The sequence below is a fragment of the Argiope bruennichi genome, chromosome 9 (assembly GCF_947563725.1).
Source record: "Argiope bruennichi chromosome 9, qqArgBrue1.1, whole genome shotgun sequence".
Classification (NCBI taxonomy): domain Eukaryota; kingdom Metazoa; phylum Arthropoda; class Arachnida; order Araneae; family Araneidae; genus Argiope; species Argiope bruennichi.
Genome location: NC_079159.1, coordinates 15756346 through 15777006, shown reverse-complemented (window position 1 = coordinate 15777006; position 20661 = coordinate 15756346). Strand labels below are relative to the sequence as shown.

At 29.5% G+C, this 20661-nt stretch overlaps 1 protein-coding gene across 2 annotated transcripts; it reads left to right on the top strand.

Annotated features, from left to right (window-relative positions):
- Window positions 1–882: 882 nt before the first annotated feature.
- LOC129984520 (uncharacterized) lies at window positions 883–18464 on the top strand. 2 transcript variants are annotated; one of them, XM_056094414.1, is made up of 5 exons: window positions 883–1014; window positions 3338–3464; window positions 12311–12453; window positions 14117–14264; window positions 18097–18464. In XM_056094414.1, exons 1-5 carry the CDS (start codon window positions 975–977, stop codon window positions 18356–18358), a joined length of 720 nt encoding a protein of 239 aa, XP_055950389.1. In that variant the 5' UTR covers window positions 883–974; the 3' UTR covers window positions 18359–18464. The 2 variants fall into 2 exon arrangements, with proteins under 2 accessions (XP_055950389.1, XP_055950388.1); XM_056094413.1 differs by having other exon boundaries at window positions 14024–14264.
- The last annotated feature ends 2197 nt before the right edge of the window (window positions 18465–20661 follow it).

Below are 20661 nucleotides of genomic sequence, written 5' to 3'. Positions count from 1 at the left end.
GGACAATGAATTTCTTGGTAAAAATGTCATCTGTTTTGGAAATTAGGGAAAAAATATTTTTGTAAAATTTCAAAAATTCAGAAAAAAAATTACGCGATTATAAATTGGCCTCATTAGAAACGTATCTTTTCAAATTTTGAAAATGTGTCCTATTTATTCTTGTGCAGAATTTTCAGAAATTAACAGTTCAAACAGTCTTACCTGTATAATTCCAACAAACATACACATATATTCATATTTATTAATAGTAGACATTAAGAAAGAAACCGGAATCACTTTCAACGACTAATAAAAGTTCTAAAACTCACTTTAGAATGGTAGTTAAAAGCAGAGCAAGAGAACAAATTCCATAACTTATATTCAAAAATTTTCTTTCTCAGAATTTGTTTTAAAAACAACACCGATCACGGTACAACCTCTCTTGAAGAGGCGCCTGCCATTTGTGGAGTGGAAGTAATTCGACCTTGGAATATAACGGCACGGAAAACGAGAACCACTACTATTCTAGAAATTTCTCTTCCCAGTATGTCTTATAATATTGTAATGAATGTTCATGTAAACAAAATTTCAGTTTTCTTCTGACTTGATTATTATTTAATTATTTAATTCATGCCAAGATAGACTCACACTGTTTGAAAGCAAGATGCAACTGTAACACCACTTAATTTTCCTGTTACTATCCTTCATTTTGTAATTTCATATCTGTATTATTTATTCTTATTGACATTTTTTCAACTGCACGCGTAATATTTTACATCTATTGTCTTTCTTATTAGAGACTTTTATTCCATTCGCTTCTTCCTCTCCATACCTATTCAGATGAACAGGGATTCAGTGCACGGGGGGAAGACTGAGTCGTGTCCTCTTTTGTGCGCTTTATTCCGTTACGTAGCAGGATGGCACGATTTCCGTTGATAACCTGGATGGCTATAAATTTCAAACACTTTCATTTCTGAGATTTATAAAACTGCAAAATGTGGACTGTACTGCTGATTGCTTTTGCTTTTACGGGAGGTAGGTTTTTTATTATAAATTCGAAATAATATTTTAAACTTATAAGAATGAAAAGGAAGAGATGTTGCGAACTTAAATGTTCATTTTTTAAGCTTTTCCACGTGGTCGAATAAACAGATAAGTAAAATAGGCAGCAATAAAAGGTTGCGAGGCTTCGAGATATTTTTTCCATGCTTTGTTCAAAGAAATGTGATTTAAAAACATAATGGTTTTGCAGTTCCTCAAATAAAATTATGTTTCGTTAAACATGTAACTTTATCTGAAATATTCCTAATTAATTACCTTCAGCAAATTTTATATTATCTTATTTTATATTTCTAGCAAAATAAGTTGCTTTATAATTCTTTTTAGGAAGACTGAACCTATAATTAAATAGCATTTATATTGTATTAAAAGAACTGTAATTTTGTTTATTTTGTTCAAAATTACTTTTAAATTTGAATTTTGTACTTTTAATGGGACAAGATATTGAAACTAACTTTCTTAAAAGTGATTCAAAATTAAATATTTCGTAATTTCAGTTTGTTAAAATTTATTTCTTAAAAATTCTTGCACAAATTTTATGTTTAAAATCAATAAAAATATATAAAATTAAAAATTTAGCAGGAAAAGAGGAATATTTATCCTACCAGTGGCTCTCCTCAAAGCTCTTAAAACAAATGGTTTTCAACAAAGCTCATAAACCAAATCATTATTCTGTTAATGAACGTTCCATTTCAAGCATGGAATTTCATCAAAATTTAAACTATTTATTGCATATTGTCTTATTGTATAATGTATCTGAGAGTAATATGGTCACTCTTATTAGAAATAAAATCTGTGATTGATAAAAAAAATCGAAAAAAGGAAAAACACACGGCTTTTATTGCCGTTTCTTCTTTTTAAGTACATAAGAGAATATTTGGTTTCATTTTTGATTTTTAATTAAAGGTTTAAAATTTCACGGAATATCATTTTTATGGAAATAAGGCCAATGTAGGTATTTCGCCAATTTTCTCTTAATTGTTATAATGCCGCTGGATATTCAATGATATGACTAATTCTTTCTCATTTTGCTTATTTCTTTCACAAACTGTGCCGTGAAATATTATTTCAATTCTGCGGCAAGGCACCTGGGAGAATAGGGATTTTTCAATTTTATATTCAAGTCTAATAAGAATAACTTTTATATTGAAAGGTTATTTCATAACAACTTTCAACAACATTCGTGATAGTTTTAGTAAAACTAAGGAAACTGACAACTGCCTTGTTGTTGTTGTAATTAATCAAGTTCGATCTTATTTTACTGATGAGATATCTTCCATTTGATGCATGAACTCTAAAAAAACCAAATAAATGATAATGTATTTGACAAAACTTTGTCCATAATACAGTCAAAAACTTAATAAACAAGGAATGTCTCTTTCTGTTGTGCTAAATTCATGAAATATCTTAAAATTCCGTTTATTTCACTTGATTTTGTGATTTGAAAATTTAAAATTCTATATTTTGCTTTGTACCAATCTCCTAGTATATCTTTTTTTCTAGTTGTCAGTCTCAAACTTACGAGCATGCATAAGCCGAAACTTTAATAAACTGCATAAAATTGAACTTTACGCAGACTCTTTAATAAAGGTGTCAATCATCTTCTACAAAATAAAATTTGTGGACATTTGACCCATGAATGTCACGAAAGTCGGGATTTTGAGAATCCTAAATAGGACTTTGAAGTAAAGTGAATAAAACCACGTGTACGATTTTTATGATTGTTTCAGAACGACGGAACCGAAAGTAAATTTTCTAAGGCATCGCATTATTTTTTTTAATTATCCGTTTACAAGCGTGTAAATGCACAGACCGACACATGGTTAACCTCTTAACATATTTGTTTCAAACTTTAATATAGATATGAAGTACATATCTGAAAATTATACATCAATTTCTATCTACAATGCTTACAATTGTCGTGTTCACTTGTTCTCTGACAGGTAGACAAATTTCCTCTGTATTGATTTCGATCAGAACATGAAAGAAATATACAGTGGTGTAAAGCTATATGCCAAATTTCATTCACTCAGTTCACAGCATTTTTGTGTTTACAGATTAATTCCAAACGCCTGTTTTTTAGAATGTGATTTATCAAAATCCGGAAGTCGAATTATTTGACGGTTACAGTATTTTCTTATATATTTCATACAGAAGAATGCAAAAAGTTATAATTTCTAACACCTCTAATTTACTGATGCTTTGCAAAATGTTCTTAATAAATAGTGTAACTGTAATCTGCTTGTCAGGAACAATATTTATACTTAAAATATATAGAATTACTCTTTGTTTTCCTTAGGTAAAGTAGAGTCTACTTCACAGGAGTGCGATGCAATGCTTGTTGCCTGCCATGATATGTATCCAGAAACACGGCTCACAGCTGTTGATAAAGCTCCAGACGAAGCGGAGTTGGAAACACTCTGCCCGTAAGAACTCTTTTTTAAGATATTAAATATGAAATATATTCAATAATAACTATTAATTATTTTATTCACTAAGAATTAAATATTTTTCATCAAAATTTCCGTTCGGTGACACCAGTTTAGTGCCATTCATATGTTATCATCAGATGTCCAGTAGATTATTTATATAATATTAGGGAAAAAACACAAATTGATGAGTAACGTCTCATTATATTCAGGGGACTGTTGTACATATCATTAAATGTGAAATATTAAATAAGGGTAGAATTTTGTTAAAAAGGAATTATTTTATTTTTAAGAGAAATCAAATAAAGAATACGATAAAGCAAGAATATCTTTATTACTTTCTTTCAATAACCACAATAAATCGCATTTATTTACGTGTATCATTTCATAAAAAGCAAGTATATTGTGTTGCAATAAATTGTGTGCGTTATATTTGTATAATTTATTGAATTACATTGCAAAAAATTTCGGCAACTGAAAAGAAAATTTTTCTGAATCATGCAAACATGAGAGTGTTAATAATCTCTTCATACTTTTTATCTTTGATGAATACATTTTTCTAAGGTGAGAAAATTCTTATTAAAAGAAAAATTCACGGAGAAAAATATAAAAAATTGGGTTAATTAATTTTTTAAATACATAAATGGTTTAATAAACAAAATGTCCAAAATAGCCTTTACACTGTGAAAAACACTTTACAATGTTTTTTTTTTGTTGTCGTTGTTTTTTCATTCAGTAGAGATAAGTATCAACATTTTTTTCCCTTTTTAAACTCTATCATTAATGAAAAGCCCAAAACACCCGTTCAACTACACAACTACACAGTGTACGCCCATGATGACATGTTGTTACTTCAAAACTTTTCCTCCTTTCGTTAAGTGTGAATGATTGTTACCAGTGGTGTATACTTAGTTAATTAGATATTCCCGCCTTGATACGTTTGGGAGAAAGAGGGATTTCCTTAGAATTCTCAAAAAATAATCCAGCATAATTTTTTTTTATTTAAAGCCACTAGTTAAGTAGAATCGTCTTTTGTTTATCAACTTTTTAAGAGCATAAGTTATCATTATGATTTTTAAAAGAGCACAGAATTCTCCTTATCTTTGAACAATTCTTGTGTATCCCAGTATTCTCAATACATAAAATCGAATGATTTTTTTAAAATTTCAGAATTAACACTGGACATCAAGTCTATAAAATAATGTCAGTGAGAATCGATGATGTTTGATGCTATCGAAAGTAAATTTTTGATAAAAATGGTTTTTTTGTCAAATTACCGAAAGTGCAAAGCTTCAGAGGGATAATCTGTGATTCAAAAGCATCTCAATGATGAGAAGCTTTAAAATGATCGGCAATCATCTTTAATTTATCCAATGTCAACCCATATCAACGTACCAGCGTATCATTTTTGCCATTGCAATCAAACGTTTTGAGACTGTGTATCAAGACATTTTCCCATAAAATTATTTGGTAAAAATATTTATGTAAATCTACAGTTTTGAAATAAAAATTAATTACCAAATTTTATTCATTCTTTTGTTTGTTACCATTTTTGAATTATTATTCCCAAATATGTAAGCATAATTTCAAACCAGAGGGAGTATTCTTCCCGCAACTTTCACAAGCATTCGCTAATAAAGGTTTCATTCTAATTCTCCTCCATAAAATTGTGTACCTTGGGGAAAACGGGAATGCCTTGCATGGCAATGGCGGGCTTAAGCCATGAAATCTATATTTTTAAAATGAATCTAGCATTTTCACTGAATCTAATGAATGAATATGTACTTTGGGCTACTTTCTTAGACTGAGTGAAGTCAGACACAAAACTACAGTTGTAATCACAAAATCGCAGAGCGAATTTTTGTTATTTACGCCAGTACGTATATATGATTTATGCTTTAAATATATGTGCAAGAACAGATCGACAGAAGGTCAACTCTTTAACATATTTAATTAATAATCTGATCAGAATCTGAGTTTTAGTACCAAATTTTATCTATCTAGCTCTTTATATTTTATAGTTATCGAGTTCACTAGTGCTTGAACAACTAGACCGACAGACTTCCCAGAATGGATTCCTTTTAAAATTGTACAGAGATCTACAAATTTAGTTGCGAGTCTATAATTCAAATTCTAGCTCAAAGTGTAGTTGAGTTATTAGATCCACAGACAGACAGACGTAATGCCAAAACATTTTTTTAACTCAAGGAGATCTGAAACTTGGAAATTTGGCAAAGTCCCGAATTCGAATTATTTATTGATTGCAATACTAGAAACTTAAATGTTCTAGAAATTATAGCGAATATTCTGAATGCGAAATTTGCTTTGAATATGGTTACTTCAAATACTGAACATTTAAAAAGGAGGAATTCTCTTTTTCTTCACAAAGTTAAATTGCTTCGGAATTATTTAATTCAACTTTTACATATCTAATATCACGAAATTCAAGCAAACTGTGTTATGTTTAACAATTCAACTTATTAATTACAATAGTTTAAAAAGTTAACAGATTCATTTTTCTAATTGCTTCTATTAAAATATGCACTAGGATTTGATATGTCTGGACACGGATTGTTTGACTTGTAATCAAAAGTCAAGAATTTATTACTATAGGAAAGAACATTTGTCACTACTGGATTTGACCAGATGTATGAAAAAAAGTTCGAACTCATAATCGGAGTAAAGAGTAGGCATCTCCCGACACAGTCGAATATTGATATCATAGGGACTGAACAATGAAATTTGATTGAGAATCAAGTACCAATCCAGTCATCGTATAGCTGTGCTCCAATTTGAGAAAAATCAAAGGAGAGATCGCAAAAATTATCAACTTCTGGTTCTGTACTACCATCAAATTTTTATTCCGTTGCAATTTGATGCTATGTGAAATATTAAAAACTAAATAACTAGTGAAACTCATTAAGGTATTGGACATAAGGAATTAAATTCAAATTTTTATTTAAAAATAATTTAATATATTTGTTGCGTTTACCTAACTGAGCAAAAAGCCATTGATTTATAATGAATTAATAATTATGAATGATGAATTGATTAATAATTACGCAAATAAAAATGCATTTAAATCTTTTTCAATCATTTAAATCATCTTCTCATGAGCATCGGTGAGTCACTATTAGTTCTCAATGACTCTACCTGACCTTGGATATGACCTTGGATATTAATCGGATGCTATAGATGACGGATGAGCTTACCAAACAAATCAAACTGGATCAAGGACTTTCAATTTTAGGAAGTAAAAATACTTCCGTGTTTTTACCTTCCAAAAAGGAAATGTTAGTCATAAATGGGTTAATTTAGGGTTTCGATTATTGCAAGGTGAAACTGACAAAATAAATAACCCCAGTTCTTAAATACTAGCTGTAAAAGCAATTTACTTGTACATCATCAAAATATTATTTCATTGCGATCATGTTAAATTTCATCAAATGCATTTATTCATTAAATATTATTTATGTTAAATTTCATTAAATTTTACTCTTTTTCAATTAAATATTACTTATGCTAAACTTCGTTAAATATTATTTAGGTTAAATTTCATTAAATATAATTTTCTTCATTAAATATTATTTATGTTAAACTTCGTTAAATACTAATTATGTTAAATTTCTTAAATATTATATTATTTATTAAATAATTATTTATGTTAAATTTCATTAAATATTATTTTATTCTTTAAATATTATTTATGTTAAATTTAATTAAATATTATTTAAGAGTTCATTAAATATTATTTTATTCATCAAATATCATTTATGCTAAATTTCATTAAATATTATTTTATTCATTAAATAATTATTTATGATGAAGTTCATTAAATATTATTGTATTCATTAAGTATTATTTATGTTAAATTTCACTGAATATTGCTTTATTCATTAAGTATTATTTATGTTAAATTCCATTAAATATTTTTTATTCATTAAATAATTTATTGATGAAAATTTAATTTAATATTATAATATTCATTAAATATTATTTTTGTTAAATTTCATGAAACATTATTTCATTGCGATTAAGTTATGTGACATACGTATCATAACGTAAATGATAAGTAGACATTTATACGATAATTATATACGATAAAATAAAATACAATATACAGTAAAATAAAATAAATTTAGAATTTTATGTGAGAAATTATTCAAAATTGCTATGAAGTGAAATATTATTAACTAAAGGGTTTTCAATGGTAAGTAATAAAATTCTTTTTCAAAAATTTAAATGCATTTTTCATCTTATTCATGTTAATTCTTATCAGTATCAGTAAGTTACTACTTATGACAAGGACATATAATCTTAATGTTAATTCTTATCGATATCAGTGAGTTACTACTTCAAGGACAGATAATACTATCTGTCCTTGAGTATCAAATGAATGTAAAATGTTGATAGATGGTTTTATTAAGCAAATAGTACCGGATTAAGGGACTTCAGGATGCAAAAAAATGTTTCCGCGTTGATGTCATTTTAGTAAGGAAACGTTAGTCATAAATAGGTCATTTTGTGATTCCTGTTGTTGTGGAAGTGAAACTGATGATTAAAATAGATATGGTTCTTAAATTTAGTGTATTAATGATAGCTGTATAATATCTAAGTATATTTATAATAGTTGCATATTTTTAAAGAGGATTAATGACAGCATTGTATATTTATGAGGAATTTATCACTGTTTTGAAGATAATTGTAAAAAAATATTTTATAACAAAAAGAAATTAAAGTGCATCATAATACACACTTTCCATAATCATACATTTAATTTTTTTTCTTCAGTTCTTTATGGGTTACACATAAGAAAATGTTTCAATGCCAAATTCTAATAGTAACAAATCAATAATAACAAACATGTTTGGAAAATATAGTTTCATGAAACCCAAAATATTATGTTTTGAAGTCAACAAGTAAATGAAAAATAGGCGTTTCATTAAAAAAATATTCAAAATGTGTGGTCTCTCCAAAATTTTCTCGCATATTCACTCTTTAATAAAATTTTATTCTTTTTCCTCTCGCATAAAATTATGGGCACTAGGCAAGGCCACGCATGTCATTAGTGCCCATATTTTTATTTTCAGATAACCCTGCATGAGAGTTATGTGCATTTTGGTATAGTGAAGAAAACTGATGCTTCTGTATAAGTTGTAAGGAATATGCAAAGAATAATTTAAAAAATATCTATCTTTGGTGCGATCCTAGTTATTTGCTGTTTCTAGCGTGTGAAAATATTCTTTTTACTTTCTCGTACACGTAATATAGAGATCTCATAATCGTCAAAAAATTCGAACAAATTTTGACGATTCTCTGCATTTAGACGATTCCCGTTTCCCCATTAGTAGGGGAAACACATTTTTGAAAAATTTCCGTGAATACCATGCACTATTTTCTATGGGATACCAGAGAATAGGCGAGAAAGTTTTGGGTTGACCATACCTGATGGATTTTTCTTGTTTTGGCGATTAATTACTGACATGCAATTAATATGCAATCGACAAAAAAAAAAAAAAAATGCGTATTATGGGTGCCTTTTTTCAAGCAGGCTGAAGCCAAACTTTGGCCAAGAATTTATTTGCAGTCACAAAACAATACGCCAAATTTCATTGATTTAAGTCATCTTATATTTGAATTATCACATCGGCATGAATATAAAGGTACAGACAGATTGTCAATCCCTTCATGTATTTAGCTTCAAATTTCAAAGGGATCTGCACTTTCATTCTTAACCTGAGTTCCAAACTGCATTCATCTAGTTCTTTTGATTTTGTAGTTATCGTGTTAACTCGTATTCAGACAGCCAGATAGACAGACTCTGAATGGATTTGATTCAAATTTTAATAGAAATACAAATTTGATGTAAAGAGCATATACCATATTTCATATCTATCGTTTGAAAGAGTTGTGTTGTTGTTTCTAATGGCACTTGCCAGAGACAAGCCCACTGACTTCAGAAGTCAGTGATTTTAAGCCAAGGGTGCGTCTCCTGTTTTTTAAGTAGCGCCATCTAGGGTCAAGTGCATGACTTATGTACACACACGTCACAACCCTTTTCCGAGGCGGACTTCATTTATGCATTTCATTCACTCATCCACAGTTCGTAATTTAGACCTGAATCAGAGAAAGATCACCCCTGATCTAGTACCCCCACCCCCAGTAGTATTACTCTCGACATGGGGGACTTTGAGACCAAGACATATTTATGTATGTGTCAGCCACCCCCACACGGAGAGTCTTCGGCCGGCTGGACATAAAAAGAGTTGTTGGGTTCTCAAATAGCCATTGCAATAGGTAGACATAATACCAGACGGGTATTTTTTAGACTCAAGAAGATCAAAAGGTTTCGAATTTTTCGACAGTTGCAATAGTTTCGTTTAGCAGACTTAGTATACAACGAAGTGAGAAAGAAATATATCTGGGAAATATGTAGACGTAAGAATAGTTAATCACATTTGAGCTGCGTCATTGTAATATGCGTTTGAAATTGGCTCACAGAGAAATCAACTTTTAATTTATCTCGCAAGTCCATTTTCCTACTACGAAGAACTAAGCAGCAAATCTAACCTAAATGTACACTAGAACATCGTACATTAAATCAATCAGTTGATTTCAGGATGAAAGTTTAAACTCCTCGATTATGCCTTCTACTATATATAATTGAAGTATTTTCTACACATTCCTCAGTTAATTTTCTACAAATATCTTGGCTGAAAAGCCCTAATGTCCCACCATAGTCATAATGTTTAGTGATTATTGGATCTTTTAAAGAACATGTTTCGCCAAAGTTCGTCCAGAACTTCTCTCTCTCTCTCTTTTAACATGTGAGGATATGGTGTTGTTTTGGTTATGGGTTTTTGAAGCTCGAAATCGTATAGGCATAATGGGAATAAAGCATAAATGGCCATTTTCATCATCATCTTTTAATCGCATATATTTTTTACCTGCTTTTACCAGTATTGTATTATTATTATGTATGTTTCTTTAACAGCAGATGCTTTTTTAAAAGGTGGACGTAGAACTATGACATCATAGCTGTTATTTCATCTCAAAATCGGTCGAACTCCGAAATGTTGTTTAAAAGTTGGAAAAATTGAAAATGAAAGTTTAAAAAAATTATATATATATATATACAGAGAGAGGGGAGGGATAGAGACCTATAGAAAAGTATCGTGATTGTTTCAAACAGGTTTAAACTGGTTAATGATTTAAATTAATTAAGACAAGTAATGTCATAAAAATAATGTTCTCACTTGATAACTTGAAATTTGCAATCGTAGATTTCATTTTTTGTATTTTTTTTTTGTCAGTCTAAACGAATCAGCTTTAGCTTTGTTTTTGTTATCCATTCTTCAGTAACTATTTCCAGAAAATCGTCTTGTGATGCACGTGGTCATATAGCATCTATTTTGAAGGGCTTTTGTGCTTTCCGCAATCATATGTCGCAATCGTACAATGGCGCAATGTTGGCCATCTTTTGATATGTGTGATCAACTCAAAGTAATTCTCCAACCTCTGTGAGGGATGAATGAATTGCTATTATTTTCGACGTCATTGTGCAATCCAATAATTGTAAAATTTGATCAAGTAAAAAGAATTACTTTTTTTATGCATAGCTACATCATTCTTATTGATTTTTAAATATGTTTTATTAGATTTTAGGCATTATTCTGAATCAAGAATAAATTTATTCGTCGAAAAGTTTATATTTATTTTTATTATTACGTTTCTTTATTAGGAAAGTTCGTAGCTAACATTGCACTATTATTTATTTTATGGCTTGCAAATTCATTTATGTTAAAATGATGATCAAGGTTAAACGAAAAGATTATTTTTCTCAACTTTTTAATGTTTGACATGCACTTTTCTGTATGAATTTTATCGCTGTACTGTTAATATTCTTTTGCTGTTTTCGGCACCTTTCATGATTTTAGATGTACAAAAATCAGTTTCAAAATATCTTTTTTTTTTTTGTATTTTCTTCTAATTTATAAGATGTCATTATAATTATATTTTAAGAGGTAATGTGACCTTATCTTATCATCATTATTTATTTTTTAACAGTGTTCTATTTTTAGGTTGGTAAATATGCTGTAAATTAAGTAACGCGTTTTTCATTAAATGCTGCTCTCAAACGTCAGGCTGATATATAAATTGATATCAAAATTCCCATGTAATACTTTTTTATATAATAGGTGCTCCCTCAAATATAATGATAAACAGATTTTTAAGAAATTATAGATTAATCAAAAACCTTTGATTTTTTTTCTATAATAACCTCATAACATATTCAAAACAGACTTTATTTAAACGACCTCAAAATTTAAAACAAATTCACTTTTCAGATGCTAATTTGGTTTGCATACAATATTTCTATTAATAAAATTTTATTAAATTAATTTTAAATATAATTTATATTAATACATTTTATTGCTAATAAGAATTAAAAAATATTTTTTCTTTGAACATTCACTTGCGGGCTTTTGCCAGTGATATTGAAGTTAATATTTCTTTTTTCATTGGTTATTGTTTCAAAAAAACGTTCGTGTTTCTCTTTTAATAACGTTTTTAGATTACATCGTAATAACGTTTTTGAATTGGTATTGTTGTGTAAAATGTGTATGCATGATGTAAAAATAATTAGCTATAATAATATTACACCTGATGCAAGCAACAGAGATATATTTCGGAATGTTTCCGAATAGAAAGATAATTTCTTTCTGTCATTTCCATTTCCTCATGCATTCAGGGGTGTAAAGGGTCTAAAACTGAAAATATCGAAAGAACAAATTTTGAGATAATTGCATATCGATTCCTTAACAAACTTTGTAATCTTTTAGAGTTCTAGTGAAGATGTCTGGTTGCTTTGAAGATTACGTAAAAGAATGCACTGAATTTGACCGATATCCTCTTTTTCCTTTTTACCGACAAGATGGAAGGTTCTACAAAGAAATTTGTGACAAAAACTCTGTACTACGACCAAGTAAGTAAACCATTTCGATCACTAAAATTGCCACTATTTATATACAACATTACCATATTACTATTATTTTATACCACATTAAAAATCCATAAAATATTCTTTTAGTTGTACCAATTTTAACGCCATATAATTTTTCTCTTATTTTATTATTTGAAATTGTTTTTACGCCTATGCTTTTCATTGCTTTAGTATCACGCATTAATATTAAATTCAATTTTGTATGAACGATATATCATTTCTGTAGTTAATATTTATTATAACGAAACTTGTACTAACTTGGTACGGACTAAATTGCTCAATGGTAGAATTCTATGAACTGAAAGCGACAGTTCGCAAGTTAATCTGACTGCTGGCAAGTTGCCTCAAAATTGTTTTGTTATTGATTCACTTTCTGTTATTTCTTGTTTGTTCTAGAATTGTTCTTACAATTTCTGTATCTTTCTAAATTTGGAAGATTCAAGTCATTTTGTCTTGGGGATAAAAACAGAATTAAGATTTAGTTCCTTGAATAAAGTATCGAATTGAGATTAGTGAATGCTTTCTTTGACTTTAGTTAACACACTCTTTATCTACGCTAACTTCATCTACACCACAATATGACCAGGACCTTTACCCAAACTATTTTGATTTAAAAAAGAATTATTCCTGAAAAGTTATAGGGCGTCAATCAATAACTATTAAAAAAAATCATTAATAAATTTTGGAAGAAGACAAATAGATAATCGGTGCAAATTTACTTATTACAAATTTATAAATATTTATTTATTTCCTTAACCAAGAAAAATGAAAATTTTCTAAATTTCGAAACACTCTTTGGACTTTATTTTTTTTCTTCTGAACTACATAAAATTTTTATCATTTTATATAAACTTATTTATAAAAGATTTCGAAATACATATAGAAGCCATTTTTATTTTAAGGGTTGATATAAAGTTGATTTCCTATCATATGAAATATTAGGCATACTTAGTTCAAAATCATTCATTCAGGGTTAATACATGGTGTTAATTTGAAATTACTTTCTTAAACACAAACTTTAATCCCAGGTTAAGTTTAAAAATAGAGTAGTAATAAAAAAGATATGTTTCAACTAATTTTAGAAGGAATGGAGGATCAACCATAAAAATTAAACATAAGTAAATGTAATATATATATATATATATATATATATATATATATATATATATATATATATATATATATATATATATATATATATATAACTTATAACAAAAGGCAGACAGAATACAATGCATTTTTATATTTTATCTGTTATTGTGTTTCTTACAATGTCTTCAGAATTACAAAACGATATATAAAAAATTTAATCATAGAATTTTAAAAGTTGCCTGGTCATGCCTTAAGAGTAAAATTTCAAAATAAATTTACGATAAATGAATCAATCTTAAAACATTATTATCGTACAATTTCCAAGCAATAGGTTCAAATCTTCTTGAACATTCCCTTTTCCTTTCAGAGCACCTCACGAATGTCAATTGTTATAAGCGAATAGAGAAGAAGAATTTAGCAATAGGTTCAAATCTTCTTGAACATTCCCTTTTTCTTTCAGAGTACCTGACGAATGTCAATTGTTATAAGCGAATAGAGAAGAAGAATTTAGCAATAGGTTCAAATCTTCTTGAACATTCCCTTTTTCTTTCAGAGTACCTGACGAATGTCAATTGTTATAAGCGAATAGAGAAGAAGAATTTATACACGCAATGTTATAAAGAAGCTTCGGAATTTTACAACCAGTACGTTCATAATAAAAGCGTCAGTGAACCTGAACGAGTCTTGTTTGGACATTGCAAGTAAGTGGAATTAAAATCATCTTCGTGTTTTCTGTCATTATATTTTTATAAGATGTTTTCTATGTCTTCAGTTGTATGCAGGGTGATCAAGAAATCACAGGAGGAGGTCGGGGCCCTGTAGCGTGTTATGTACTGGACGAAATATAACAAAATTTGGCCACCATATACATTAAAGTATGCGGTTTCGATCTATCAAGAAAAAAATTAGTACCAATAAACGCCGATAGGGAAATCCTGGCGCTGAAATCGAAAACTGTATTATGTAATTTGCTTATATGGGTACTTTGTGACAATGACATAGAAGATAAAAGGAATGCTTGTGGGAATTTATGTCATTCTGCAAGAATTCGTCGTCGATTGCGTTGTCACTATGTGAACGCGCCTTATTACTCAAGCTGTTTTATCAGAGGTATGAAAATGCCAGTGCTGCTCTTCATGAATACTGGCGGTTAAAATAATTACGTAGAGGACCTATGACCATAACTAACTTAAGAATGGTTGAAAGATTTGAAAACAACAGGAATTTTTGATGTGAAACCAGGCCGAGGACCTAAAGTTATCAAGCAGGAACAAATTGAAGTTTCAACTACCGTTATGGATCAGGTGATTGCTAATAAGCAGGGTACTAGCAGTGCACGTTCAATATCACGACAAACAGATATCCCCATCTCGACGGTGCAGAAAATGTTGCGTAAGATCCTGAAATTTTATTGCTATAAGATAAAATTCCTTAACTGATGACACTGATCTGAATCTTGGCAATTTCTGGTTGTGAGGCAGTTCTGGTTCACTTGAAAGGCTTTGTGTATAAAGGATCCTGACATTCCTACTTTAAAAGATCACATAACGTTACATGTCAGACGAATAAATGTCGATATGCTGCGAGTCACCATCGAAAACCTCGTATACTGTATGCAGTTATTGGAACATCAAATTGATGGTCACCTTGAGCCGGATTTGTAAGTTGCTATAATAAACGTTTTTCACTGGTAATTGGTGTGTTTCTATTTACTGTTTCCATTATCGATTATGTATTTTTTTCCACATATTATGAGCTTGTAGGGCCAGGATTTCCCCTATTGACGTTTTTTCGTACTAATTTTTTTCTTGATTCTTTTTTTTTCTATTTTTTTTTAATGTGTATGGTGACCAAATTTTGTTATACTTCGTCATATACATAACACGCCATATGGCTCCGAACACCTCCTGTTATTTCTTGATCACCCTATATATTCAAACAAAAATAATCTTAAATTAGTTTGCATACACATATAATTTTCATTTGCCAGCTTTCCTGTTAATAGTTACAATATATTAAAATAGCTAATTTTATTGTAAGAGGGCATACGAGTTTGAAGATAAAAACAGAAAAAAAGGGGGGGGGAATCTACATACTCACTATATGTTATGTAATGTTTGACTTGTATTATGGCATAATATTGCTGAATATATTCTGATGTAACGGTAAGATAAAATGAATGAATAAATTGAAGATAACGTCAACGAAGCAGTTTGGGTTCTTTGATAGTTAATATGTACGGCGTTGTTCGGGATTAAAATCTTTTAGATAAAAATTATAGTGTATAAAATATTATAATATACAAAATTATTGTATAAATATTATATAATTCACTTTATCGGATATCTTTAATTTTAAATTATTAGTATAACGCACGACAATAATAATAATCACTGAAAACACTTTCTGACTTTAAAACTAAATAAATGTCTGTGGGACTGATACTTAGATATTCTAATTATTTTTAATTTATAGATTTATGAATAAAGTGAACAAAATACAAACAATATGTTCCAACGTATATCCAGTTATATAATTTTTTATCGATTTCTTCTCGAAATTTTATTACAATGGTGAGCGGGAAGGATGAACAAAGGCGTCGTATTTAGAGGTCATATGAAACAAAAATTTGCAAAATCGGTAGAGTAATTGTACGTAATAAAATCTGTCACAATATGTCTCAACTTTTTCAGTCCCTACGATAGTCATTTAGTTCACACCGAATGTCTAGACAGAGTGAGGGGGCTTTGACATGGTTTTAATATACAAGACTGATGGCAATCTAGTTAAGGAAATAAGAAATTAATGGTATAGTGGTTGGTTCTCGTTTCCCTAATGGTCTATAAAGGCTACGGAATCGAGTGACATCGCATTCCATGGAGGAACATATTACCTTTTCTGAGAAAAGCTATTTTATTGCATTGATAACCTTTAAAACTGAAGCTTAGTTGTATCTTCAGTACTGTCGGCCCGCCGGCTTTTCAGTCCGTCCCGAATACCCAGGCAGGGCGAAGGTAACTCTGATGTGCCATGTAAGACTGTAACTTCCTTCTGGAAGTCATCATAGGCATATGAATAAGAAACTTTGGTATGGTGGTTGGTTCTCGCTTCTCTAATGCTTATATTAAAGCTGTGCTGTAGAAATGCATCCAGCTTCAAGGCGGGAAGTAAGCCCATTCTACCTCTACTGGGGATGATCATTAAGTTTGTAACTTCACTCCCATTCCTTCGCTGGTGTAATGTCTAATCTAAGCGAAGGTAATTTTGAAGTGATTGCTATGTTCATCTTAACGTAACTTTATCATATCATACTTACTTCTTTTTTAGTATTGTTTTACTTCTTTCTTTAATTTTAATACTTAAATTCTAGCTTTTTCTTTGATTAATAAGATGAATTAAATATGTACAATGACAAGGGCCACAAGGTAAATTTACTCAGAAATACAAGCATTAGTAACAGTTGTTGTGGAACATCTTTTATATTTAAGATCTAACACTTACGATTTGTATCATTTAGTGGTTTCCTCTAAAGATTGTAACGTTATTGTCAAGCATCAATATACATTTATTTTACGTCAAAATAAAATTTTCGAAATACATTAGATAATATTTTTAATGAAAAATCCGCTCTTATCTTCTTTTAAAATCTGCTCTTCTTTTTGGAAAGAAAAGTTGTATGAAAATGCTTTTGTTTTCGGTATGGAAAAAAAATGATCATCAAAAAATTTGAACTCGATATTTTGGCGAATCTCCACGTTAAAGACCTTCCTGGGTTCGAAAAACACATTTTTGGAAAATATAAGTCAATCTGTGACAAAGATAACTCAAAAACGTTTGAGCTAGATGGTTGAAATTTGGCATAGGTCTTCGCGCCAGATTTACAGATTTTAATCAAATTTTGAATAAAATCTATCCCAAGGAAATAAATTAACACGATAGTGGCAAAACGAAAAGAGCTAGATAGATAACATTCGGTATGCATATTTAACATCTTTAGTATAGACATATGACAAATTTTGATCCAAATCCATCCAAGGGTTGATTGTCTGTCGGTCTTTACTTTCAGAAACCTGTAACCGCTATAATTCAAATACTCAGTGACTTAAATATGTCATATTAGGTATGATATTTTGTAACTACAAGCGCAGTCTCTGGTCAAATATTTGTTTCAATCGACTGAGAAAAACTCGCATAAGACACAAATTCGATTTTCGTTTATTATTAAGCTCCAAAACATTTTGTATCACACGATCGTTTTAAAACTGCTATAATAAGACAGCAGATTCAGTAAAATTACCATATTCAGGTCAAAATTAAAATGTCGTAATTATAGTACGCCAATGCCATGCAAGGCGTTCTCTGGCATGACAAGTTTATTAGAGAGTATGCAAGAAAGTTTTGGAGAGACTACTCCCGCTGGCTTCCAGTAGCAATGTTATTTGGAAAGCTATTTGCACATTTTTTATCCACCATCATTACTATCTCTTGCATTTATTTGAATTAAAGTAAATTATTCTATTTGTCATATTTTAGACGAATGCCGTACGTTTTGGGATGCGAAGCACTGGATGTTCAAAATTCATGTGGTGACACAGCATTGGAAACTTTCCTCGAAATGGAGAAACTCAAGGATTCTACGAATGAAATCAAATTCTGCCTTCGGAATTCGGAGCAGAAAAATGAAATTTACAACGATTTCCTACCTTCCTTAAAGATCTCGGAAAATCTCAGAGGAAAAATCAATAAAGTCCTCGATGCCATGGAAGTAGAAGTTGCAGCATATCCTGATTATTAAATTCTGAGATTGTTTTAAAAGTTGATTTTTTTATTTCTTTTTGTTTCTTCTTTTTATTATATTCTAATAATAAGGTCAAATAAAACATGATGTTTATTTATTGAAACTGTTCTATGAATATTTGATTCATTTTTCCTACTCAGAGAATTTTAAAGGAAACACGATTTTAATATTAAAGCTTTATAATATAAAGCAAGGCAATAATTTTCACTTTACAATGCATAGTGAAATGCAAATTCGAAAATTTAATAATATTGAAATAAAAAAAAATATTTTATTATCTTTTTAAAACGGACTAAAAGGTATAAAATAAGAATTTCCTAATCACATGCAGATTTGTATCCCCTACAGATTGATTGATCTGTGTGATTGTGAATTTTAATAATTTCTGATCAACTTACGACTTAGCACAGCGCCATCTGTGAGTGATGAAAGCTCTTAATCGATGGCAAAATCTGCACAGAAACGGACAAACAAGAAACAGAGTCCTGAACAATGTTTAAAGCTTTACATTTCAAGCTTATCGGGAAGTTAGTTTAAAATCCATTGTACAATATGCATCAAACACATAGATAGAGGAGAAAGTGAGTAAATAAAAACGTGTTAATAAGTTCACAGAATATGCAATAAATGGCGGTGTTAATCACAAATTTGTACTAGTAATTTTTTTGACATTAAGGAAATGTTTTCATATAAATAAACAGCAGCAATATATGAAAACTTGGTGTGGAATGAATGAAAAATACTCCTCTTATTAAATATGATTCTTCTTAGAAGATCTTCAGAAACTTCAATAAACTTTCTTAAGCAAATGTCTTTCAAACTATCCAAAATCTGATTTTCTAAGCAGTAAAAATATGCTTTAGTTTTTTTAATTTATGGGTTTGAAAATTGAGAAAATACAAGCGTTTTGTGTCCTTTCGCAAAAAATTATATGCCTTCGACTCACATATTATCTTATTTAAAACATAACTATTCCGCCATTTCATCACTTCTCCTTATTCTGATCATTTTCCTTGTTATATCCTGGATACCTTATATACATAGTAAAAATAAAAAAAAAGAATAAAACATAAACAAATATAATTAGAATAATTGTAATAAATTAATAAGAATAATTGTATTAATTAGAATAATTGTATTAATTAGAATAATTGTATAAAATATAATTAGAATAATTGTAATTAAAATTTTTAGTGTTTGTTTAATATCATAGAATTCGTTAGTTGTTAACGACGAATTTAAATTACACGATAAAAGGTGCTTTGTTCTAAATTTCATGACATTTCCTAATCCTTCTTCGGGGAATTATGTAAGATCTTATTTGTTTCTACAGTATTTACAGTCTGTCAATTGTAATTATGTGTGCCAATTTTTTTCAAAGTTGGCCTAGGTATGTAAAATAAATCACGAATTCAAAAATAAGACTTTTCCATTATGTGGCGAGTTAATGTTTATTTCCTTTTAATTCATGTGGAATAAAAATTTTGTTAAAATATGTTGATTAATTGTTAATAGAATTCTAAACCTTTTAAAATAGGTGGTGACGCTTTATAAGCCAGATAACAGCTACGAGATATGAGAAATTTCTTTTGTCTTGTGGCCATGTTACGCGGCTACGAACCATAAGGGTGCGAGTTCGATCCTCGCCTATCGCCAATTGCAACATACGTTTTGGACATTTTTTTCCGGCGAATTGACATCAAATTTCAATACAGACCTATCATCTTATTCGCATATCGAACTCGCACATGTAATCGCACATGTAATTTTATGTATCGCTTTTGATTTAATGCATTTATGATTGATAAACTGAAATCCAACAAAAGACCAGCCAGTTGGCAGATTTGGTTTAGAATTTGATACCTATGTACATTTTAAATGTAAAAACTGGGCTCCAATTTGAATCATCTAAGTGTTTTGTATCCATTATGTTCTCTTGTCCTCGTATAAATAGTAAGCAACATACTTGCATCTAGTTTAAAATTTGATTGAAATTAACACCTATGCTCTAATGATCTCAAACCAAATTTCATCCTTCTAGCTTTTTTAAGTTATTGAGTTCAAAGATAGACCAACATACGGAGATATTTATGTTCCAAAATATATTTTTCGGCTTCAAAGAGGTATGAGACATGGATATATAAATATCAAAATATTATTGTTACATTTTTTGATAATTGCAATACTTTCTCTTTGCACATTTTTTCTACGAGAAAATATAATAAAATATTGTAAATTCCCCTTTTACAGGCATACAATAAATAAAGTTAAATAAAAGTGTTAAAAAAGATTTAAAAGCG

Coding starts and splice junctions, on each gene's coding strand:
- LOC129984520 (XM_056094413.1), top strand. CDS start 975: ATGTGGACTGTACTGCTGATTGCTTTTGCTTTTACGGGAG. Junction 3,465..12,310: donor GAGTTGGAAACACTCTGCCC/GTAAGAACTCTT, acceptor GTAATCTTTTAG/AGTTCTAGTGAAGATGTCTG. Junction 12,454..14,023: donor AAACTCTGTACTACGACCAA/GTAAGTAAACCA, acceptor TTTTTCTTTCAG/AGTACCTGACGAATGTCAAT.